The 25,426-nt window shown below is 45.6% G+C and overlaps 1 protein-coding gene across 2 annotated transcripts in view; it reads right to left on the bottom strand.

The window, feature by feature from the left end:
- Positions 1 to 25,426, bottom strand: part of GRIA1 (glutamate ionotropic receptor AMPA type subunit 1) — a 315,490-nt gene that overhangs the window by 39,730 nt on the left and 250,334 nt on the right. For both annotated transcript variants that reach the window (XM_066342228.1, XM_066342227.1), the window contains exons 12-13: positions 8,355 to 8,553; positions 2,226 to 2,473 (exon numbers count right to left, since the gene is read on the bottom strand). In XM_066342228.1, the coding sequence (XP_066198325.1) occupies positions 2,226 to 2,473; positions 8,355 to 8,553 (447 nt within the window). The remainder of the gene's footprint in view (positions 1 to 2,225; positions 2,474 to 8,354; positions 8,554 to 25,426) is intronic.

Below are 25,426 nucleotides of genomic sequence, written 5' to 3'. Positions count from 1 at the left end.
GGTGGATCTCTCATAGATAGCATATATACATGGGTCTTGTTTTCTTATCCATCTCTGGGTTTATTTGCGATCCTCTCTTTCTTGTTCTGCAGTTTTAATTGAATCGGCTGCTGATTTTCATCTATTTATCCTGCTTGGGTCTCATACTTTTTGAATGTGAGTAATTATGTTTTCCATAAATTCTAGAAAATTCCCTTCAAATATTGCCACTTTCTATTGTCTCTATTTGGAACCCATAGAAGGTGCATGTGGCATTTTTATCACTTTAATGTCTCTTAACCTTTTTGTTATACTTTCTAGTTTTTAAAAAAATTTCTCTCTAATATTCTGGGGAATTTCCTCCAGTTTTCTCCCCCCATTGTACTAATTTTTTCTCAACTTTGTATAATTACTGTTTAATTCTTCCACTGAGATTTTTTTATATCAATAATTACATTTTTTAAATCATTAAGTTCTAATCAGTACTTTTCCAAATATGTCTTTTTTTTGTTGTTGTTAATGATTTTCTTTTTTCCCAGTATGAGAGATAAAAAGGGGGGAAAGAGAAAGAGAGAGAGAGAAAGCATGAGAAAGAAGCATCAACTTGTTGTTTCACTTGGTTGTGTACCCATTGATTGCTTCTCATATGTGCCCTGACTGGGGCTTGAACTGGTGACCTCAGAGTTGAATCAGTGACAATGAGATTGAGCCAGCCATCCTGGGGTTAAGCCTACGACTCTGGGATCAAACCAGTGACTTCAGCTTTCCAGGATGATGCTCTATCCACTGTACCACTGGCCAGGGCTATATGTTTTTTTATAATAGAGTCTTTTTCTTTTAAAAATGATTTTAGTTATTTTTATGTCTTTAGTTATACTTCTGATTCTTGCTTATGTAGATTATCACAACATTTAAACTTTGTTCTGCTTATGAAAGCCCCAGAATAATAAGCTTATGCTTTTCTCTTTGGTTTTGATTTCCTTTTTAACTTATAGATTTCCTAGCTTGCATTTGAAAGGCTAGTCATGATATCTTTGTCCAGCATATGTCGGTGTTTCATAGTGGGAGTTTTGTTCTGCCACATTGCTGGAAGTAGATACCCTCTAGATCCCCTTTTATAGATTACCAGGGTACCTGCAAGAATTGTCATGAACCTTTAAGCAGTAATATAGTTCCATTGGTATAGGGACTATATCTGTCTTGTTCAAAACTGTAGCTCTGACTCCTAGCCAACTGCCTAGAACATTGTAGAACTCAAAGAAGTGGAAGCAGAGGTGACCATGGATGTGTCAAATGGATTGAGAATCCTTTTCCATTCTTTTTCAACCTTTTTAAACACTCCTCACCTTTCATTGAACAGTTGAATGAGTTAATCCCTCTGTAATGGATATAGCGTCTCACAAGTAACATCATACTCAACTATTTTCAGTTGCCTTCTGTATACATTGTCCTATCTGAATTCACAATCACCTTGGACTTGGGAAGGGCTGGGTTGATTATCCTCTTTTTATGGATAAGGAAACTGAAGGTAGAGAAGATGAGGTGTCTTATCCTCTGTGAGACAGCCAGTAATAAATCCCAGAATTAAATCTAGGTCTTCTGACTTCAAATCTATATGACTCTACCTTAGCTGTTTGGAATGAATACCAGAACTTCTTTATATGAAAGTAAAGTCCACTTTGCTCCTTTACTGAACTACCTGCTTCTTGCTAAAGAAATCAGTACCTACAATAGTAAAGAACAGATGCTCCCATTCATTTGGCATTATTTTGATTTGCACAAGACTCAGACTACTTAATTTTCCATTTGGATAGAGTGTTTATGTTTCTCTTGAGACAAACATTACAAACCACCTCTGTCAAAGAATCCAGGTTTCTGGAGAACTCTGTTCATGGCCCAGTTGAGTGCAGGGGTGTTTGGTAAAGGACAGTATGTTACAGATCACATGACAGAAACACAAGGTTCATCGATGTTGAACACACTTGGAGAGGGTAAGGCGAGGCATGGGGAGAAACACAGAGGCAGCCACAGTCACAGCAAGCTGAGGCCCCTGCGTCCATTTCCAACCTCAGGGCTGAAGATCTTGGGTGGCTGGAGTCTTCCAGGCCCACCGGTGTCCAAGAAGAGCCCTCTCGACAGCTCACATGGTGGCATGAGAGCCGTGTGGCAGACACAGCAGCTTCATTCCTGAGATGGGGGGGGGGGGGGGAGAGGGAGTACCAAGGAAGCAAATCTTGGCTACTTACCTCAGGGCGGACCCCTTGGGTGTCGCAATGCCATAGCCTTTGGAATCCAAGTTACCTCCCACCTTCATGGTGTCACAGGGTTTCCTCTGTTCAATGTACTCATTCATGGTGGACTCCAGAAGGTAGGCGTATTTGCCTTTGGATTTCCTCACTCGGATCATCCCCTCCTCCGTGGTCCGCACAAACACTGATGGTTCTGCTGACTTCATGTATGTCCACATCTTCTCAAACACGGCAATTTTAGACCTCTGGCAGGGGACAGGAACAAAGCTGGAATTAAGGGCTGGCTGTGCTTGGAATTGAGGTCGGCACCCACCCTAACGAAGAGCTGAGTGTGGCTTGATCACACATGCATGAGTGAGATTAGCCCAGGAAGAAACAAATTATGAGTGATTGCAAAATAAGAGGCTCTAATTAGCACCAGTAGGTTCCAAAGAACAAATATCTTGCAAATACAGAACGAACAGAATAGCTCAGAATCTTTTAATTACTGCTGAGTAATTATATTCCTGTTAAATATGGGGAGAATTAAGAAACCGGGGCTCTGTCTGGTTTTAAAGCAGGGGGCATTAAAAACCCGTCTATTGTTCAGTCGAGTATAAATACGGAGGGCTGAGTGTCAGTGGACTCTGATTTTGTTATTGGAGGACAACACTGAAGAATTTCAGGATCATGGGTGCCAAGTTCCAGTCTTCCCATAATGTAAGACCTGCCCTCGGAAGGTAAATTGTTGTCTAATAAAGCTAATGACTGGGGACCCAATATTGTCACCTGTTTATATGTGAAAAGCTTCTAAATCCAGCTGAGTGGCTTTCCTCATTTCCTCCCGAACCCACTTCGGGAACTTGCCGAGGCCGTTTATGCCACTCGTATGCTAGTTCTCTCCAGCCACGTCCTACTCACCACTCCACGGACCGGAACAAAGCCTGTGTCCGGAGACCATCTCGGTTCCAAGGACAGTAGTTCTCAAACGCTAGTGGGCACCGAAATGATGTACTGAGATTGTAAACGTGCATATCCCCCTGCTTTAAAACTAGAGACACTGATTGCACAGGTCCGGGGTGGAGCCTAGGGTAAATCTCTTTCAGCAGTTCTCCGGGGGATGCTGCTCTGTACAGCTTGTGTGACTCTTCCTTTGAGAAAGTAAGGACACAATGTCTGGGTACTCATTGAATGGCCAAGCCTGATTGCTAGGATAGTGAGTCATTCCTACTTGTGCATAGGTCTCAAATCTGTGGACACAACCAGAGGACAGGGGACATCTTCCCTTCTGTGGGTCTTTCATAGTGTCTAACCTTGCACATAGTAAGGTCTTAGTCAGAGCCTACAATCTAAGACTACAAGTCCACACTCTCATCTAACATGGTCTTTCTAAAGAGCATCCTTTTCCCAAAGGGTATTTAAGGGATACTAGAGTCTGGCTTTTGAAAATGCTTTGTAAATGAACAAATGTTAAACACATATAAGGGACTATTTAAAGAAAACATGTTAACCACTAGAATCATGCAACATATATAATCTAGTGGTTAATATATAGATGACAGATCCATTTATTATAAAATTACCATGATACATCTAATAGGTCATTGTTCTTTGCACACAAATATCAGGTCTATTTCCTTGATATCAGCATTAACTGTTGGCCAAATATTGATAGGTAGTTAAGTTGCTGTTTGAGTGAACCAATCTATAGAGATATTTGGGCCCAGGAAAATTCTAGGTCTCTGTAGAAAATTAATGGAAATAATTATAGGGAGGCATTTGGTAGAGTAGGCCTTATGTTTTAACAATCTATAATGAGATAAACTAGATGATTTTTTTTTACAGTATGGTCTACATTCTGGAAGGACACTGGACTTGGGAGTGAGGAGCCCTGGGTCCCAGTCTCGGTTCTGTTGCTCACTTTCCCTATATCTTCTGCAGGACTTTGGGCAGGTAATCTTTGAGTCCTTTGCTAGCTGAAAAGATCTGATTTTTTTATATGAAGATAGATCAGTTAAGCAATAATGTCAATGTGAGAAAGAACAAAAAAAGAAAAGGGAAGGGCTCTCTCTCAAATTTAGGGGAAGAAATGGCCAGAATCAATCACAGCACCGACCATATATTGCATATTCTCTCACAGGAAACGGGGCAATGTGTACATTCAGCTGCGACCAGATTTTCAGATGATCTTCCAGACACAAACTCAACACAACACGCAGCAGGGCAACTGCAAGATGCAATTTGACCTGACAGGATGACCACAGCAGGGAACAGGACTGTGACAGGCAGAGCTGAACAGCCCTCTGGGCAACGGCATGTAGAAAATTACTATGTTCCCTCAGCCTCCCCCAGTGCCCCGAACACCAAGGCTGTGCGCACAGCTGTTTGGCGCAGACTATCAGGAATATCTCCTCTCCGGAATGCCAGGGCAGCATGAGTGACGGGGACGGTTGGGAGCCTACTTAGGGTATTTGTTCTGGGATCTCTCCTATCATCCGCTGCTCCCATGGCCCTTCACACATCTTAATTAAACTGTCGATGTAGGATTAAGTGAGTCTGGGTTGGGGCTGCCAAGAAGCTCTGGGCTGCCATGGTGACTAGAAGCCAGATTTTTCCGAGTCTGTGTGAGAAGAATTCTTGTCTTGCTATTCTCTCTTTCTGCCCTCTGGGTGGTGGGCGATCTTATCTCCCTACCCACGGAAGTCCTGGTGGGATACCTCTCAAAGTCACAGAGATGGAAGAGCTCACGAAACACGCCTGTCAGTGCTCCTTTTTTACAGGTAGAGAAGCTGAGGCCCTCAGTAGTGGCCATGAAGCGCCCAGTGTCGCAGGGTTCGTTAGTGGCAGAGCCAGGAGTGAAACTCTGGTCTCCGCATTGCACACCTAGGTTCCACTGTCACCAGCCCCTCCCCTCACTGCGGGCTTTTTTCCCTACTGGCTGTGGGACCTTTCTGAGCAGCATGGTTCTCTCCTGACAGTGGTGATCGTTGTACTCACTGCACCGTGTTATCATGGAGATTATATAAGGACGGAGATAAAATGTCTAACCCAGTGCCTGGCACGTTGTTGGTGTAGTGTAAGTGGTGCAATTACTACTCATCATTATGCCCTTTCTTCACATTTTACTTTAAAGTAGGAATGCCTGATGCATGGCTGGCTTGGAACCAGTTTCCCTCCCTACATACATGGCAGATGTTGATATCAATCAAGAAATTATTTTACACTGAGTCCAGATGTAAGCTCGGAATCTCTCTCAATGGAACGCTAGGCAACCATTAATGATCAATCAGCACATGAACTACAACCTGTTTGCCGCCAATGCAGGCACAGAGCTTGTAGAAGATGAGCTACTTTGATTCTAGATTCCTAACTTTGACTGTGGGCAGGAGAGAGTAATGTCTCAATAGGCATAGTTATTAACAAAGAACTTGGAAGTCTTAAGTCCCAGCTGTGCCTCTGATGACCTAGCAGTGGTGGCAAACTATTAGTCAACAGAGCCAAATATCAACAGTACAACAATTGAAATTTCTTTTGAGAGCCAAATTTTTTAAATTTAAATTATATAGGTAGGTACATTGTTATTAACTCAATTAAAGTACTCCTAAGCTGGCATTTGAGCCACACTCAAGGGGCCAAAGAGCCACATGTGGCTCGTGAGCTGCAGTTTGCTGACCAGGGGGCTAGGGTATGCTCATTTTCTTTTCTGGGCGTTGGTGTCCCCAACTTTAAAGGGCAAGATTTAGACTAGACTTGGCCATAGGTCCATTCAATAACCTTAGTGATCTTTATAAAAAACAGTTAGTAGTTAACGACACCACCCCATGAGGTCAATGTGGTTCCGTGGCAAAAATAATTGGGTTGGAATGAGGCAACTCCGATTTCGTACTCATCCTTGGCACCTGCGTCATGAAGTGCCCGAATCTCAATTTCTGATTTACAAAGCGGACACCATAAGTTCCTGTTCTGCCTTAGGTCACAGGTGAAGCATAAAGGAGAACATGGGTGTGGAACTGTTTTGGGGACAGTGACATGCTAATATATGGGGGATACAAGTATGGGTATAGAATGGGTAAGTGAATTGGGTGGTTTCCCAACTACCTCAGCAGGGTCTGGGATGTAGGGCTGGCTTTAGGGACAGATATCAGGCATCTCCTTCACCCTTTGGTCACGGGCTAGCAAGGTCAGAGAACAATTATGAGATTATAAGTCATTTTTCTACTAACTGGTTGGGTAAGCCTAGGCACGGCAGGTCTCTCTAAGATGCCAGATTCTAACCCAGCGACTCCTCGGTTATCCTCTGAAAATGGATGATTTTAGCCTTGGAATCTGGGTCAGCCATGATTAGGACTTTGGTCCTTTTCCTGCCTGAAACACAGGACACAGGGCGCCTGATGAAGAAAGTGACCACATCATCCTGTAGGTTGGTTCACTTTGCCTGGGGCGTGCTCCATAAAGCTGCAGGGAGAACCTGGTGGGTCCGCCCCGCCCCCACTCTTCCCTGAGGCGATGCACAGGCCTGCTTCAATTCTCCTGCTGCTACAAGCTGGGTTACCTTGGGCAATTAGTTTCACTCTCAGAGTATAGTCATCTATAACATGCAGACAACAGACCCCTAACTCGCCTCTAATGAGAGGGTAAAAGGAGGTAATGCATGCAGGGTGTGCTTAGCACCAGACTGGATTCATAGTAAGTGCTAAATAAGGTGCTAGCAATTGCTTATTTGTGTGATTGATATATTGTAGCTCCATGTGCTTTTGTTCAAATCCCAGGATGGACACCTCCAAAGTCCAGGGAATTGCAGGCTTTCCTGCTTTGGGACATTTATTTAAGCTGTCCCTTTAGCCTAGAATGTAATTAGCTTACCCAGGTCTGACCTGGTTTCAGGATGTCTAGAAATGTTACAGGTCAATTATTTGTGGCTACAGATCCTACCCAGTTGCCCTTGCTGCCTATAATCTCATGCCCTTTAATGAGAAGGGTATTTTAATGCAGTAGTGGTTCCCTTTTGTGAAAATGCTTTGGATTAAGGCAGGGGTCGGGAACCTTTTTGGCTGAGAGAGCCATGAGCGCCACATATTTTAAAATGTAATTCTGTGAGAGCCATACAATGACCCGTGTACGTTAAGCATTATCCAATAAAAATTTAGTGTTGTCCCGGAGGACAGCTGTGATTGGCTCCGGCCACCCGCAACCATGAACATGAGCGGTAGGAAATGAATGGATTGTAATACATGAGAATGTTTTATATTTTTAATGTTATTATTTTTTTAATTAAAGATTTGTCTGCGAGCCAGATGCAGCCATCAAAAGAGCCACATCTGGCTCGCGAGCTATACGTTCCTGACCCCTGGATTAAGGGATGTCCCTTTAAGCTGGATTCCAAATGCCGGCACCTCCCTGGAGTCCTGATGGTAAACGGAACCTCCATCCACCGTTCTTTGTTTCCCTGGCATTTTAGATGCTTACTCTCATTACAACACTTTGAGATAGACATTGTTCTCCTCGTTTTACAGATGGGGAAATGGTGTCAAGGAGGCGAGTAGCCGCAGAACAGTAAAGGATGGAGCCAGGTTCTGGACCTTGGTCTGGCTGACCCCAAGTCCTGTGTGCATTAGCTGTCTGCCCCTCTGCCTTGGCTGGCTGCCTCCAGCCACATTGACATTGCACCACCTCCACTCCCTCGTCACGTTGCCTCTTTTCTGACAGCTTTTAATAGAGCACCTATTCCAGTAATCGCTTCCCATAGACCATCTTCTATTTATTAAATCTTTAAGGGGACCCAAAGAGTATCATGTCTGGATCTTGTCCCTACGCTATTCCTAATCAATTACTAACAAGAATGTACGTTCCTTGCAGGAGCAGGGGATGGGGGGTTGTATGTCCTATCCTCTGCAGCCCTCAGGGAATGTGGCACAGACTGGTCTATCTCAAGGATCGAATTCAGGGCATGAGCTTTGAAGTTTCCACCAATCAAAAACTGTAGCTTTCCCAGGGATCTGTAGAAACGCTCTGCGTTTCCCTGACTTGCAGTCAGGTAAGCGGTTGCCCTGGCTGCCTTTAATCCCATGCTCAGTACTGAGCAGCACGTTTGCAAGACAGCAGTGGTTCTCCTTTGGGAAAGTGCCTTGGGATGAGGGGTGTCCCTACCCTGAAGAACTCTTTAGTGGAGCCTGCTTCCAGCGTCCCGTATGCGATTTCCGTCTGCTTCGCTAGGTCCTCGGCACTCTCGATGGGCGACACCATCCTCTCCACAGTCAAGAAGGCGGCCAGGTTGGCTGTGTAGGAGGAGATGATGATCAAAGTGAAGAACCACCAGACGCCACCAACGATGCGGCCGGACAGGGACCTGAAGGCCAGAGGGAGGAGGCGTCAGAGGCACAGACATTAATCACAGAAGGCTGTGGGTCAGGGCGGAGGGCCAGCCTGCGCCCCGTCAGCAGAGCCGTGGAGACCTATGGCACCCTTCTGTTCCATCAGCAAGCTGTGAGAATTCAAATGTCAGAGCTGTCTCCTCTGCACTTTGTTCCTTATCACAGAGTGGGACCCGTGGGGCGGCTGTCCTTCAGGGCGACAAAGGCCCTTGGGTACACAGTCACTCTCACTTTCACAAATATCTATCAAGACACATGCTGGCAAGGACACAGATGTGTCCGCACTTGCCCCCCAAATCACAAACACGTATAAACCTTCTGTTAAATGCAGTCACACATACCCAGATGTTTGTGCAGACATGCATGAACGCAAATGTATATATACACACATCTGATTATGCCCAGAAATGTTTTCTGGCTTCCTTCTCCTTATTGCCCTTCTAGCTGGAACAGGTCACCAAAATGTTGGATCAGAAGAAAGGAAAGGGAAAATGTGCTGGAAATAAGAACAGTGCCTCAGTCACTTTGGGGAATGTCACCATGGAGTGGAGACACAGTTCCCCTCCCTGATCCTGATTACAGAGAAAGAATTTGGCTGAAATAAAAGACAAAGGATATTTTGTTCTGGGTCAAGTGGCAAATGTGACAATTATCTATGAGGTGTGAAGTTTATCCTTAATTTTCTTAGAATCCCATTCTCCTCTCTTATACCCAGAACAATAAAGAGCCACACAACCAGTATAGAATTCCCCGTGACTTTTTTGGATTTGGTCCGGAAGTTTCCAAGCTCAGCACTTCCAAGCGATACTACAAAATGATTTAGATGGTATATGAGGTGATTGTATGTGGTGAACAGGTAGGGCATCTAATGAAATGAAATCATAAAATGGTCAAGTTATTTGTATTCCATTTCTCTTTCTTTCCTGCTCAGTTTATTAAGGAAGGGTGGATCCATTCTAACATGTGACAGTGCTTAACTAGAACCGAATATTTAACCAGAGAAATCACCAATCCAACCCATGAGTTTTACTGATAAAGAAACTCAAGAGTCCCTAATCACAGTGACCCAGGAAAACACCCAGGCCTGCAGGCTCGGTAGTTCCACCCTGTTTTCAAAACCCTGGTTGACCCTCTCTGTGCTATTCCCATGTTCCTGCGAACTCCCCTTTGCTGCCATGTCTTGTTGGAGGCTTCCTGTTCACTCTACGCAGACAGTGCTCACTCCAAGAGACCCAGCAAATCCTTATTTTTGCTTTGCATAATGGGTGAGACTAACCCTACTTCCTGGCAAGAAATCGAAACTTTTGGAACTAGGAGGACCCTTAGTCTGTTCTTTTCCTTTAACTGAGATGAGCGATTAGAATTAAAACGGCAGAGAGGGAAGGCACTTTGAAAAGTGCTGTTGAAACACAAGGCATTGTTTTTTATGATGATGATTCTCCCAGGGAGCCACAGGGCAAAGCAGTACTTTTCCTAGTAGGGAAAGGACAGCTGTGAGCTGAATGCCTTGGAGGTCTGCCTAGTCACCTGAATTTTATTAGTCTCAAAACTTGGCATAGCCATTCCCCTAACTCCCTAGGTAATTGAGGAATCCCTTCTGTTTCTCCAGGTTTGGCAACAACTTCGATAGCTGTTGGACCCGTTAACTTGAGTTTCATGTATAGCCCTGTGGATGGGAAAGGCATTGAATATCTGCATCTTGCAGGTGAAAAAATGGCAGTGAAGAGATCTAGAGTGACTTTCCCAGGGTCACACGTGAGGCGATGGCTGGGAGGAGGAGCCAGGGCCTCATATTTCCTGTCCACTACTCTATTATAGAACATTCCCTTCCTCCCCCAATTCTGATCTGCTTATAGATGGGCATGGGCTTCCTCAACTCATGACACCTCTGTGATGTTGGATCACAGCCAACATGCCCTTGTAAAGCCCAGAGGAACCTTTGGAATACAAAGAAGGCAGCGTCACCACCAATATCTCCAAAGGATTGGAAACCGGCTTGTATTCATTTTCTGTTGCTGCGTAACAACTCACCACAGACTCAGTGGCTTCTAACAACGTTCATTTATCATCTTGTAGTTCTGTGCATCGAAAGTCGGGTTAGGGCGTCTAGATTCCCTGCTCAGGCTCTCCCCAGGCTGAAATCAGCTGATGGCCTGGAGTCCCCTTTCACGCTGCCTGGGTGTCTGCAGACTTCATCCCCTTGTGCTTGTGAGACTGAGGCTGTACTTCCCTGCTGGCTCTGCTCTCGGCTTCTACGAGCTGCCTGCCTTCCTCAGTATGTGCCCCCTGCATCTTCCAGCCAGCCACTGTGGCAGATCCCGCTCATTCTTTGCATCTCTCTGACTTCCAGTGGCTAGAGAAAGCTCTCTGCATTTACAGGGCTCATCTCACTGGGTTAGGCCCACCTTGGGTCATCTCCGTTAATCTTAAAAGTCAACTGACTTGGGACTTTATTGTCTGTAAAATCTTTCCACAGCAGTGCCGAGCTTCGTATTTGAATAACGGACAGACAGAATCTTGAGTATGCTGTGTACCGCGCTGTTTATTTGCTCATTTTACAAGCATTTCTTGTATTGCAGGCACTGTTATGCATTTGAGAGATAAAACTGCATATATCATGGTCTCCCCTTCCATGGGGAAGATGGGAAGTGCAGCCTAGTGATTGAACAATAGGCTTTGGGTTCCGATACCCTGCTTCTTTGTAAAGTGCTTAGCACAGCGTTTGGTGGGTAGTAAGTGCTTAGTAAAGCCATCATCACTATCTTATACAAATATCATTAATGGTAATTATAGTGCTATCTTAACTATGTGACAAGGGAGAAAGAAGCACTGAGGGAACACAGAAAGGCTTGCTAATTAGCTGGCAGAGGGCAGGAGAAGTTATCAGAGGAGGAGAAACCTGTGCTGGGTTTTGAAGTCTGAGTAGAAGATCGCCAAGCAGAATGGTCACAGGGGTGGGAGAAGGCAGAGTAGATAGACATAAAAAGGAGGAGGCGAGTGGGATATCAACTTCTCTCTCTCTCTCTCTCTCTCTCTTTTTTTTTTTTTAAAGAATGGTATCTTTCTCTTTTTTTTAGATTTTATTTATTCATTTTAGAGAGGAGAGAGAGAGAGAGAGAGAGGGAGAGAGAGAAAGGGGGGAGGAGCAGGAAGCATCAACTCCCATATATGCCTGGACCAGGGAAACCAGAGTTTTGAACTGGCGAACTCAGAATTCCAGGTCGACGCTTTATCCACTGTGCCACCACAGGTCAGGCTCAACCTCTCTTTAAACTTTCCAAACTTTGTCAGCAGAGCACTGAGCAAGCCCTTCTGTTTTCCTATTACACCATGATCATTCTATTACAATTTAACCACGCTGCGGTAAGGATTCAAGCTGTTACTGTGATGATTACTTACGGTCCTGATTGATGAACTGCAATGATGATGATGGGTTGAACTAAAGCAAAGTCCACGGAAGTTGGAAGTGTGGTGATGACAGGGTGCAGGTAGTTGGAGGAGGGTTATAAGGGGGATAAATGGTGATGGGCAGAGACTTGACTTGGGTAGGGGGGGTGAACACACAATACAGGGTACAGAGATGTGCTGTAGAATTGGGCATCTGAAACCTGTATAATTATGTTAACCAATGTCACTCCAATACATTCAATTAAAAAAATAAATAAGAGTCATAAAAAATGTTAAAATAATGAACTAAGAGCAAAGCCCACAAAAACTGGGAAGGCAGCCTGACTGAAGAGATGATGGCATCGGGGTGATGGGAGACGGTGGTCCATGAGAGCAGGGTGTGGGGGTCCACGATGCCCGGAGAGCAGTTCACGCAGCCTCCTGGGTGAGTCGGTTCGGACACGTGCTCGGGGCTCAGAGGCTGGCTGCCAGCTATCTCTTCTTGCCAATGAGGCCTTTTCCTTATGTTAACAAGAGTTCTCCTTTAGTTAATATGTTAACTAAGCGCATTTTGATAATAATTTTGATAGCTAAATGTATCATTAACTGCATACTTGAGGCCAATTAAAGATGTTAAGGATCTGATTGGGACCATTTTCTGGGTTCTGACAGTGAGCTACTTCCTGTCCTGGGCATGGGTGAGGAAGGACACCACATCTTTAAATGTGTATTTCTTTATTTTTTCCTATTATTCATAGTCTTTCTTTAGGCTTTATTTATTTTTTAATTGAATTAATTGGGATGACACTGGTTAATAAAATTATATAGGTTTCAGGTGTACAGTTCTATAATACTTCATCCACATATTGTGTTGTGTGCTCAGCACCCCGAGTCAAGTCTCCGTCCATCACCATCTACCCCCCCTACCCTCTTCTACCTCCCTCACCCCCTTTCCCTCTGGGAACCACTATACTGTTGTCTGTCTATGAGTTTTGGGGTTTTTTTTTGCTTAATCCCTTCATGTTTTTCACCCATCCCTCCAGCCCCGCCCCTCTGTCTGCCATCAGTGTATTCTCTATCTACGAGCCTGTTTCTATTTGTTTGTTTGTTTTGTTCATTAGATTCCACATATAAGTGAAATCATTTCTAATCTCGCAGTTTGAGTTTGTTGCTCCAGGCCAGGCACTGGCAAACGTTCTCTGCAAAAGGCCAAGTAATAAATCTTTCAGGCTTTGCAGCCTCCCAGCCTCTGCTGCTCTAGTGTGAAGCCGGCCGCAGACAGTACATGAACACACACACACACAGCTGTGTTCCAATAACACTTCCGAGAACACAGACGGACAGCGGGCTGGATTCGGCCTGCGGGCTACAGTTTGCTGACTGCTGCCCTCAATCTTATTGTGAGACACAGGGAACTTTGATTTGAGCTAACAAGCAGCAGTAGTCCAGAAATTTTATCATTTATCTGGTTATTAGTACCTCCACAGAAGCACCTAGAGAAATATTGCAAGGATTCATTGGACAGGGACTTTTGAGCTATCCTCAGGGAGAAAGTAGAGGGCATTGGTCAAGAGAAGGTTCTTGTGGGCCAGGTAAGACAAGATGGAGTCTGGCCTTGTTACTTATTGCTTCTGTGACTTTGGGCAAGTCACTAAATCTCTTTGTGCTTGTTTCTTTACAAAATGGAGTGACAGTGCTCATTGTAAAGGTATTCTTGAGCATTCAGAAAGGAAATGCATATGAAGCATGGGGCACCGTGCTGGCACAGAGCGAGCATTTCAGGGTGGAGGTAGGCGGCAGTGTGTGGAGAGACCGTGTGGCTGGGGTAGGGGGAGGTCCTACAGCCAGGGGCCTTCGGGAGAGCAGATACGTGGTGCCGGTGCAGGGAGTGGGAAGTTATTAAACAGCAACCAACTTCTGATCCCATCAGCCTCCTCTCCAGGACATCTCTGTGGGATGGGCACTTGTTAACTCAAAAGCATGTCCTGTCATCCTTAAGAGGAATGGGGCAGAAGGGATACCTCCTATGTGCCTCCGTTCGGCTGAGCTTAAGAGGGCGCTGAACTTACTCCCGTTGTCATCTGCTTCAAATGGCTGTTTGAAAAACAAGTAGGGGAAACCGGGCTGTGAAGGCAGAAGCTCACATGGCCGACCTCTAAATTCCTGGCAGAGAAAAGAAGTCCGTCCTGACTAATTACTGAGCTGAGCTATGTTCAGAGAGAGACGGCCTTGGTAGCAGGCCTCCAGGTTCCCAGATGAGGGTAAATAGCTCTGACTGAATGCAACAGTTCCACTGATGAGGCCACTTCATCCAAGATGCTGCAGCTGGGTGGCCAGTCATTTCATTTGTCACCAGCTGCAAATCACTCAGCACTTCCTGGCAGAGCTGGAGCGATTTAGGTTAATCGTCCAGCCGCCAGTCACTGTGTCCCAGCACTGCCGCGGGGGGAGGGCCTTGCACTCTCATGGTGAGTTCACTGTGTCCCAGCACTGCCGCGGGGGGAGGGCCTTGCACTGTCGTGGTGAGTTCACTGCATCCCAGCACTGCCGCGGGGGGAGGGCCTTGCACTCTCGTGGTGAGTTCACTGCGTCCCAGCACTGCCGCGGGGGGAGGGCCTTGCACTGTCGTGGTGAGTTCACTGTGTCCCAGCACTGCCGCGGGGGGAGGGCCTTGCACTGTCGTGGTGAGTTCACTGTGTCCCAGCACTGCCGCGGGGGGAGGGCCTTGCACTGTCGTGGTGAGTTCACTGTGTCCCAGCACTGCCGCGGGGGGAGGGCCTTGCACTGTCGTGGTGAGTTCACTGTGTCCCAGCACTGCCGCGGGGGGAGGGCCTTGCGCTCTCGTGGTGAGTTCACTGTGTCCCAGCACTGCCGCGGGGGGAGGGCCTTGCACTGTCGTGGTGAGTTCACTGTGTCCCAGCGCTGCCGCGGGGGGAGGGCCTTGCACTGTCGTGGTGAGTTCACTGTGTCCCAGCACTGCCGCGGGGGGAGGGCCTTGCACTGTCGTGGTGAGTTCACTGTGTCCCAGCGCTGCCGCGGGGGGAGGGCCTTGCACTGTCGTGGTGAGTTCACTGTGTCCCAGCACTGCCGCGGGGGGAGGGCCTTGCACTGTCGTGGTGAGTTCACTGTGTCCCAGCACTGCCGCGGGGGGAGGGCCTTGCGCTCTCGTGGTGAGTTCACTGCATCCCAGCACTGCCGCGGGGGGAGGGCCTTGCACTGTCGTGGTGAGTTCACTGTGTCCCAGCGCTGCCGCGGGGGGAGGGCCTTGCGCTCTCGTGGTGAGTTCACTGTGTCCCAGCACTGCCGCGGGGGGAGGGCCTTGCACTGTCGTGGTGAGTTCACTGTGTCCCAGCACTGCCGCGGGGGGAGGGCCTTGCACTGTCGTGGTGAGCTCACTGCATCCCAGCACTGCCGCGGGGGGAGGGCCTTGCACTGTCGTGGTGAGTTCCAGGCTCAGGGAACTGGGGTGGGACCATGAGGTCCAGGGAAACCCCAGTCATTTCTAAGCTAGTGTACTGTTCTAGCATTTGCAGAGCTATGTTTTGAAGAGGGATGATCTTTCATTATTTTTCTTTTTCTTTTTCCTATTTAGGTAGGTTATGGCACAGTTTGCAAAAGAATGTAGATCGATTCATTCATTTTTAAAAAATTTACTAATCCTTTGGTTCACTCTCTAAGCCTTGGTTTCCACACTTGAAAATGGAGATAATGAATCCCATCTCATGAATTGCGGAGTTCAATGAGTAAGTCATGTCTTGGACTCAGCACAGACACAGAAGGGCTCTCGGTGTCACCTGTGGTGATGATGATAATTTCTTTTGGAAACACCCTACTTAACGTCTAGGTGCCCGCACTCTCTTCAGTTCCCTCCTGCCTTGCAGGTTCATGCTTCTTAGTCTCCGTTGCTGCCTCTTCCTTTCTGCCTAGTCTCTGGCTCTTGAGCCCGGAGCTCGGGCCTCAGCTCTCTTCCCAGCCCTGTTTGCGATCTTGCCCCAGATGATCAGCTCCAGTCCCACAACCTGTATACACAGATGCTGATAACTCCCAAATTTAGATATCCAGTCCCTCTCCTATGAACACGTGCATCTAACTGCCTACTTGATACCTCAAACCTGAAATACCCCAAATAAAATTCTTAATGAGCTCCCACCAAAAAGCCCAGCTAAATTCAACCTAACTTGTTCTTCTCCATCTTCCTCATCTCAGGAAAATGGCGCCACTGTCCACCCTGCTGTGCAAACCAGACACCAGGGAGACAGTTCCGCCTTGTCTCTTTCCCTCACCCCCACATCCAGTCCATCAAATCCAATCATCGCCATAGTCCCAAAGAACATTCTAGATACCTGATGTTAGTATCACATTTCCTTGCTTCTTCTCTTGTCCTTACACAACCCACATCTACATAATAGCCAGAGGGATCTCTGTAAATTTAAAACTGTAAATAGGATCATGTTGTTCTCCAACCCACTTAAAATCTGTCACACATAGGAAATAAATGCCGATGCCCTGCCCAGGTCAACCTGGTGAGCCCACCGCTCATCTCAGCTTGTCCCATATTTCCTGCTCGGTCTATTCTATTCTATTAGCCTTCTTGCACTTCCTAGAATACCCCGAATTCTTTCCCACCTCCCGACATTTGCCGTTCCCTCTGCCTGGGACTCACTTCCCTGAAAGTGTCCCAAGCCTGCTTCCATCTACCCTTCAGGTCTGTGCTCAGATGTCACCTCCTCACTTACACCACTGTATATATTGTTTCTGTCACCTACATCTTGCTTACCTGTCTTGCCTTGTTTCCTTTTTTTCATAGCACTTATCAAATCTAAAGTGATCCTTACATAATTATGTATTTGGTTTATTCATTTATTATCTGTCTCCCTTCACTAAAATGTTAAGTTTAATGAGGCAGGGATCTTATCTGTGTTACTCACTGTTTCTCTGGCACCTAGCATAGTGCGTGGCACATAGTAGGTACTCAATGAACATATACTGAATAAATGGTTAAACAATGTTATTGAGGATTCTCTCTCTCTCTCTCTCTCTTTATATATATATGTGTGTGTGTGTGTGTGTGTGTGTGTGTGTGTATATATATATATATATATATATATATATATATATATATCTCAAGCCCAATAGGAAATACATAAGAAGTATCTTCTTAAGGGAATCAGTTGAATAGAATGAATATGATTCTCACAGGAGTGACAGTGATACCTGGGCTGGGGTGACCAGCATGGGGAATCACTGATTAAGTGCTAAGGAAGTACTGAGGTGGGAAAAGCCATGTCCAGGAGATAAAAATCCGAGAAGGCAGCATGAAAGAGGAGACATTTAACTGGAATGTGCAGAGCAGGCAGGCTTTGAGCATTCTGAACTAGAAGGAGAGGCATTTCCTGGAGCAGTAACAGCCCGTGCAATGGTGTGCAAGTGGGACGAGAATGTGAGCAAACAAGAATTTCACTTTGCCTAAGACGCCTCAACCACCCAGCAGCCTCTGTATCTTGGGAGCCTACTTAGAGCTAGATACTGAGGCAGAAACTTGACACCCAGTTTTGTACTTCCCATCACTCCCTTCAGGCCAATTACGGATATCCCTTTTGAGAAATGAGGAAACGGAGGTTTAAAGAAATGAAATAATGGCGGTTACAGAGCAGGTGAGGGAGCTGGGATGTGAACCCAGATGGATTGAATCCCAGCGGCGTGATATCACTGCGCTGAAAGTGGGTCCGGCTGGGACCAGGGCACTGCCCTCCTCGCTCAGGCTGCACCTGCGCAGGCCCCCAGCACTGCGTACCCACCGTTCCTCAACGCGAGGAATACTTGGCACCGCGCTGGTGTTAAAAATGGGACTTCCTCCACATATATTTTTGGGTTTAAGTTCTTAGAAGAAACCACTTTTTTTTTTTTATAGCGAGCTGCCTACTGGCTAGCCCATAATACCAAAACATATGGCTTCCTTATATCCAGAGCCCTCCCTGGAGCTCCTAGGATTTGCTGATCCATCAGCTGGTGTAGAAGTGAGATGGGCTCCCAGGGTCTGGGTCCCTGCCGCGTGGGCCAGGTGAGGGCCTGGGTTGTCACTGGTGGCCCAACATAACTGGTATCGGAAGTCTTCAGAGTTGGCAGCATATTTAAATGTAGGAAGTTGTGGGCTTTTAAAAAAAATGGCCCTGGCCCATCAGCATGCTTTAATTAATGTTTGCTTAGCTCTAGCACAAGGTACTTATTAAAAGGAGCTATTTTACTTAAAATAGCCAATTAAAAATCCTCCAATTGCCAGGTTTTTTTCTTGATTGTCCCTAGTTCTCTGCACACTTAGCCCCCTCCCCCACCCCGTTCCACATATCTCCAACCAAGCTTCCTGGAGGCAGGAAACTGTTTCTCTTCTTTCCCCACCCCCAATCATTTCATCAAAGGGAACTCAGCGCTTTCTAAGACTGCTGTCCTTCCATTTGTTAACTGTGTGATTTGGGACGAGTTATTTCATATCTCCGAGCCTCAGTTTCATCTATCTGAGCAACGGGGATAATAACCGGAACAGATAAAACCATCGTTGTGTAGATGACCTGTACTGTGCTTAGCAGAGGACGCGGACTAGAAAAAATCCCTGGTAGAAGCAGCTACTACTCTGCAGAAATGAAAAATGACACAGACAGAAGTTTTCAGTGTGGTAAGTGGAAAAACAACAACAACAAAAAAAACAAGTTATAAAACAGACTATACTCTATGACCCCATTTGAAAACTCAAGTTTGGCAGAGATAAATGTCTGGACGTATGTAAACTAGGATATTACAAGAGTCACCTCAATGGCTGGGTCATGGGCTTTCTTTCTTTTCCATCTTCCTCTATCTTTTGATTTTTCTAAGTGAACACCTATCATATTTAAGTATGTAGGAAACCTAAGGCATAATGGATAGAATTATGGACTGTGGAGTCACCCATCCTGGGTTCAGACCCCAGCATCTTCTCTAACTGGCTGTGTGACCTTGGGGAAGTGGCTGAGACTCCCTGGTTTTCAGCCCACTCATCTGTAAAATGGAGGTAATAGCAGTCCCTCCTCATGCCCGCCTGTAAGTACTATTGTTCTTTCATCACTAACTTGTGGGTGGCAAGGAGTCATGAGGAGCGACGGAAGGGACTAACACAGAGGTGACGGAAAGCGTCGCTGAGAGGTAATATTTCAGCCGAGAGCTAAAGGCTGAGAATGATCTATTAATAGATGTGTGAAGGGTCTGGAGGAGCAACATCCGAGACAGGAAACAGGAGGAGCGAAGGTTGTGGGGCAGGGAGAGGCTTCATGTGTTCAAGGTCACTGGCAGGGAAGGGTGAGTCTAAAGACTGAGGCAGGGACTAGATCAAGCAGAGTGTCTGGAGCCAGGCATGGAACTTGGATTTAATAATCAAAAATCCAGCTCCAGCACCACCTCCTCCGAGAAGCCTGCCGTACAGCTTCCTCCTGTTCTTCTCATTTCTCTGAACCTGTCTACTTTGCCCACTCCTTGTTCTGTGCTTTCGCACTGTTACTGCTACAGTAAATTATTATGTCATAATGGAATTTTAGATTTCTTTATTATTCCCTAGAACCTAATACAGGCTTGGCATTTGTTGAGTAAATATGAAACTCCGTAAGTAAGCAATTTGTAATGCTTTTTTTTCCTGAGCTATTTGTACAGGAAAATATTTCTTAAGCTAATTAATATCAAAAACATAATTGTGTGAGGAATTATTTATTCTATGAGTTAATGAAGTCATTTCAAACACTTGAAATGAACACATTTTGAGAAACTGGTATCTCAGATATAGCCATAATTCTTCCACAGCGATGTTCCCTCAGAATCTTTGCTTTGCAAAGTGGTTGTCATAGAGCACATTATTGCATAAAGCTAAAACAATAAAGCTGTTTTTTAAAATATTGTAAAAGACCAATCTCACAAATTTAGGCAGAACTGTACGGTACCATATGGATGTGGTTTTAAACCAGTAACTTGGTGTGGTACCTTGTTAACACAGCAACAGAAAACAGAAGTGTGACTGGAAATCACTATGCAGAGTTCAGACCATCCCTTGTGTCTTCCCTTTGAGGGTGGCCGCAATAAGTCCCTGACCCATCGCTCTGTTCTAGCCGGTCCTCTACTTTCCCCGTTTATGCTCTCTGGATGGAGTTAGTGGTTAGGAGTAAAAGCTTCAGTGTCAGGCTGCTTGGCCATTCTACCAAGAACGAGGGGATGACCTTGGACAAGTTACTTGACCACACCAAGCCTCGGTTTCCTCAGCTACAACATGGGCAGAGAATTGACCCCCCAAAGACATCATGCCCCAATTCCTATAACCTGTGACTATGTTACATGACATGGCAAAAGAGACTTTTCAGATAGAATTACGGTTAGGGACTTGAAACAGAGTGCTTATCCAGGTGGACTCAATGTAATCACACTGTTCTCTTGAAAGTGGAAGAGTTGGTCAAAGAGATAAGACCAAAGAGCTGGGAGAGGTTCAGAGTGTGAGAGGGACTTAGTTCTCCATTTCTAGCTTTGAAGACAGAAGAAGAGGCTCATGAACCAAGGAATGAGAAAGCTGTGGAAGAGCCCTGAGCTGACAGCCAGCAAAGAAACAAGGACCTGAGTCCTATAACCACGGGTTTCAAATCCGCCAACAATCAGAATGAGAAAGAAAGTTAATTCTGCCCTCGAACCAACACAAAGGAATATAGCCCTGTTACCACCTTTTAGCTCAGTGAGACTCTTGCTGAACTTTTGACCCACAGAACTTGAACATAATAAATTTGTGTTGTTTTAAGCAGCTAAATTTTGTTACGGCAGCAGTAGAGCACTAATACAGAGATATTGTGAAGAATAAATACCAGTAAATCATACAGGATGGAGACTGGCGTAGCAGTAAGTCTCTGGCTTCATCCATGGTATTTCTTCTCACTACCGTTTTTATTAGTCATTCACTGCTCTGGCCACACCTATCATCCCTGACCATTCAGAGTGCTTCCATTTGTCCACACCTCTTGTCTCTTCGCTTCTCTATGTATCTCCTTAGACAGCCTCCCCAAATTCAAAATTCATTTCAGATGACTCTTCTCCAAGATTTTCCCAACTCGTTCAGCCGGATGCAGTCTCTTATGATGCAACACTTTTTTTTTTGGACCTTTGTTAGCTATTATATATTTATTCACACCCTTAGTTTTATAAAGGGGATTTCCTCTTTATTAAATTCTATATGCTGCGAAAACAAAAGATTCCCAAATCATTGCTTAAAGCAATCAGGTATATTTCTTTCTTTTAAAAAATATTTCTGTTTTGTTATAGTAAGAACACTTAACATGAGACCTACCCTCTCAACAAATTAAGTGTACAAAACAGTGTTGTTAATTGTAAGCACAGTGTTGTACATGTGGTCTCTAGAATTTATTCATCTTGCCTAACTAAAACTTAATGCCCAATGATTAGCAAAGTATCTTCAAGGTTTATCCATATGGTTGCATATTGCAGAACTTCCTTCTTTCTAAAGGCTAAATAATATTCCATTATATGTAAATAGCACACTTTCTGTATCCACTTATCCATTGATGGCTGTCTAGATTGTCCCACATCTTGGCTATTGTGAATAGTGCTGCAATGAGCACAGTCTCTTTGAGATACTGATTTTAATTCTTTTGGATACCTATCCAAGAGCAGGATTGCTAGAGTACATGTAGTTTTGTTTTTAATTTTTTGAGAACTCTCCATACTATTTTGTATAGTAGCTCCACCATTTTGCATCCCTACAAATGGTGTCCAAGGGTTCCAATTTCTCCACAACCTTCCTGACACTTGTCATCTTCCCAGGTATATTTCTTGCTTATGCCACATGTACAGGTTGGTTGGGGGCTGTTTTCTCTTCATTCTCCCTCTGGGGCCAAGACTGACAAAGCAGCTGTCATCTGAACCATCCCCAGTTGCATACTGGCTCTTAAAGCTTCTTCCCAGTAGTGACACATGTCACTTCTGTTTATATTTCATCAACCAGATGAAATAAAACGACAGCAGCTCAGCATCAGTGTGGAAAGGGACAAACAATTCTACCCTGGGTGCAAGAGGAAGAGAGCTGGTGAGATCTGGTGGACAGCATACAAACAATGGCCTGGGAAGAAGTTGTGTTTTTTTTGTTGTTGTTGTTTGTTTTTTTTTGTTTTTTTTTTTACTTTGGTTCCCATTTTACAGATGAGCTTGAGGTTCAGAAAGGATGATTATTGGTCACATGTTTTATAAGTGACATGGTTGAAACTTGGACCCAACAGTCCTTCCATCCTTCTTTCATCCATGTGGCAACTCTATCAGAGGCTGTTATAAGCTGACACTGGGCTGGAGGTGCAACAGAAAACAGGCTTGTCCTAGTCCCCATCCTCTCATATTGACTGTCTCCTGCTGTGCCCTGTTCTTCTCCCAGTCCTCCACATCTGTCTCCCTTCTCTCTCTCTCTGCCTTGTGGCCTCTCTGCCTTTAGAGTTGTCCTCCCTCACCCTGCACAACTAGATCACAAACAACTGGAGGCCAGGGGTAAGATTCAACTTTGATTCCTTCACAACCCCGAACGCATTAGGCATGCAACCAATGCTCCTTGGATTGAACACAAAACTGAAAACGAAATTCACTGTAGATGCCAAACATTTGTTCTCTGCTTCTAGCCTCCTGTGTGTTCCCAAAACAAGTGTATTAATAGGGATTTGCATGTGCTGTGCCAATTTATTATAGAGAACATTAGCTATCGGCATATAGTTGAAAAAGAGATTAATAAGATCATTAACAATATACCTCATAAGTCACTCTGAAAATTGCCAAAGTAATTTCTTAATCTTTTTTTTTTCTTCCAAGAGATCTCACTTCTTCCACTGACTTATACTAAATTGACAGTTCTAATTAGCAGTCATGAAAACTGAAGCTATTAAAGCTAAGGCAGATTAGAAATGAAGTTTTCAGGGATGTGGTGTAACTTCTCATAAGGGATGTCATGTGTCTCGCTGGTTGGATTCAGGAGAGAAAAGGAAGCCTGTGGGAAGGAAGGTTGAGCTGGGGAAAGATTAGAAGGGGAGGACTTGTGTCTTGGGCACCTGTCCGGCCTCCAGGGGCTTAGCAGATCACTTGTTATTTACTGTCTGTGTGCTCTCGACCCAGTGGGAATGTCAGGGAAGGGCCTGCATTATTTTACGTCTCTCAGCTCTGGGTCCTAACATAAGCTGAAGCTGAACCCTGGCCCAGACTGGGAACAGAGTTTGTTCTCAGTCTATAGGGACTGAAGGAGTCAACTGTAAGTGAGCTTGGATGCTGTCACTCATCGCCATTTATTCAGCAGATATTTGTCAAGTACCTGCTGTGTGCCGAGCCTATGCGGACGATACTTCCTAGGCTTACCAGAGGAAGGAACTTCTTTTTTTTTTTTTTTAAATATTTTATTTATTGATTTTTAGAGAGAGAGGAGAGAGAGAGAGGAGAGAGAGAGAGAGAGAGAGAGGGAGAGAGAGAGAGAGAGAGAAGGGGGAGGAGCAGGAAGTATCAACTCCCATATGTGCCTTGACCAGGCAAGCCCAAGGTTTTGAACCGGCAACCTCAGTGTTCCAGGTTGACGCTTTATCCCACTGCGCCACCACAGGTCAGGCCAGGAAGGAACTTCTAAGCGGAAGCCTGAAGAATGAATTCACCAGGGAAAGGTGTTATGGGCAGAGAAAAATAACAAGAATCAAAGATGCGGGAATGAAAGAGAAGAATGGTCTCCCAGTGGAGGAACAGCAGAAGAATACAGGGGAGCCTCGACGGGGAAGGTGCGGCGTGGTGGGAAATAAGGCTAGGGAGGGGCCATGCTGGGTCCTGGGGTCCCGGAGGGAGTCTGCTGCAGAAATGCAGTGAGGGGTAGAAAGCAAGGGGTGATATGCCAGGGTCTTCAAACTTTTTATAAAAACCGCCCACTTTTGCAGTGCTGGTCAACCTGGTCCCTACCGCGCAGCCAAACAGCGCTGCAATTGGCCCACCATGAAAGCTGGACCGCCCACTAGTGGGCGGTAGGGACCAGGTTGACCAGCACTGCAAAAGTGGGCGGTTTTTATAAAAAGTTTGACGACCCCTGATTGGAGAATGGATTGGGGTGATGTGGTAAAGAGAATGGAGGCATGAAACCTAAAAAGCAATATTGCAGAAGCCCGGATTAGAGGTGATGAGTACCTGGACCATGTGGTAGCAGCAAGGGTGGACAAAAAGCGAACAGACCTAAGTCAATTTAGGAGGTAGAATCTCTGTTTGAAGATTGCTTGACTATCGAGTGTGAAGGAGAGGGCTCACTCATTTTTCGAGAGCTCCATTTTCCGAGTGACTGTTTTGTGCCCGATATCCGAGGTGTTTATGTTTGTTTCTTGCTGCATGCTATGAGGAAAGTAGCATTTAGTTTCATTTTATGTATGAGGAAGCTGAAGCTTGGCTAGATTAGGTGTCTAACACACAGTTAGTCTGAGCCCAGAGCTGACCTTTAAGCCTTAGGTTGTCCTATCTCTAACTACCCTTCTCTTCCAGGCTTCTGGTTAGGGCGTCTTCGAAGAAAATGGTGACATTTTCTGAGATGGGGAGCACTAGGAAAAGCAAATCTTCTAGTGGCACTCTTTCCCACAATTTCTGACGTAGAACCAGGTACTGCACGTCCCTGGACAATGACACCTACAAGCCTGCAGGGACGCCCCCTCTCTTCTCCTGCATCCTGTCTAGATGGGCGCTGTCTGGAGGAGCTGGAGCTGCTCTGTTCCTAGCGCTCCGCCTGTTGAGTTCCCTGGTGGGGACGGGGCCCGGTGTGTACCTTCTTTTAGCTTTCTAGCAGTTACCATTTAAATTGTTCATGGGAATTTTCCTGGAAATGAGAAGTGGGGTAGGCCCCAGAAGGGAGCAGAATGTCTGAGACAAAGGAGGAGGGGAGATGCCAGGTATATTAGAGCAGTCCACTGGGGAGCAGCTGTGTTAGCCGTAGACAAGGTACCTGCTTCATTTCAAGTCTGTTTCCCCGTCTGCATGGAAAGCACAGGAGGGGGAAGAATACTTGCCTGCCTCGTGGTTGTTGCAAAGATCAAATGCAATAATAGGTGACGGTATTTTAAAAATCAAAACACACCTTGCAAATGAGAGGACTTAAAATTCTGAAACCATGAGGTAGAATCAGAGACACAGTGCTAGAAGGTGCCTTGGAGATCATCAAGGTTGTCCTGACTAGTTTGCAGGTGAGGACAACCAGGCTGGGCTCAGAGAGGTTCAACGACTTTTCTCGAAGCCACCCTCCACATTAATGTTGGCGCTAGGTTTGGAAGAGAAATCCCCTGTCCCAAGCTGAGGTGTTGTCTACTGCATTGCTTGGGAAGGATAACACAGTAATTGACCCCAGTGGGTTTTGGAGCCAGAGCAACCGGAGTTTGACTTCCCAGCTTTGCCACTTATTCATTGTGT

The sequence above is a fragment of the Saccopteryx leptura genome, chromosome 6 (genome assembly GCF_036850995.1).
Source record: "Saccopteryx leptura isolate mSacLep1 chromosome 6, mSacLep1_pri_phased_curated, whole genome shotgun sequence".
Taxonomy (NCBI): Eukaryota; Metazoa; Chordata; class Mammalia; order Chiroptera; family Emballonuridae; genus Saccopteryx; species Saccopteryx leptura.
The sequence above is the reverse complement of the archived record's forward strand: the minus strand, read 5'-3'. Positions and strand labels throughout refer to the sequence as shown.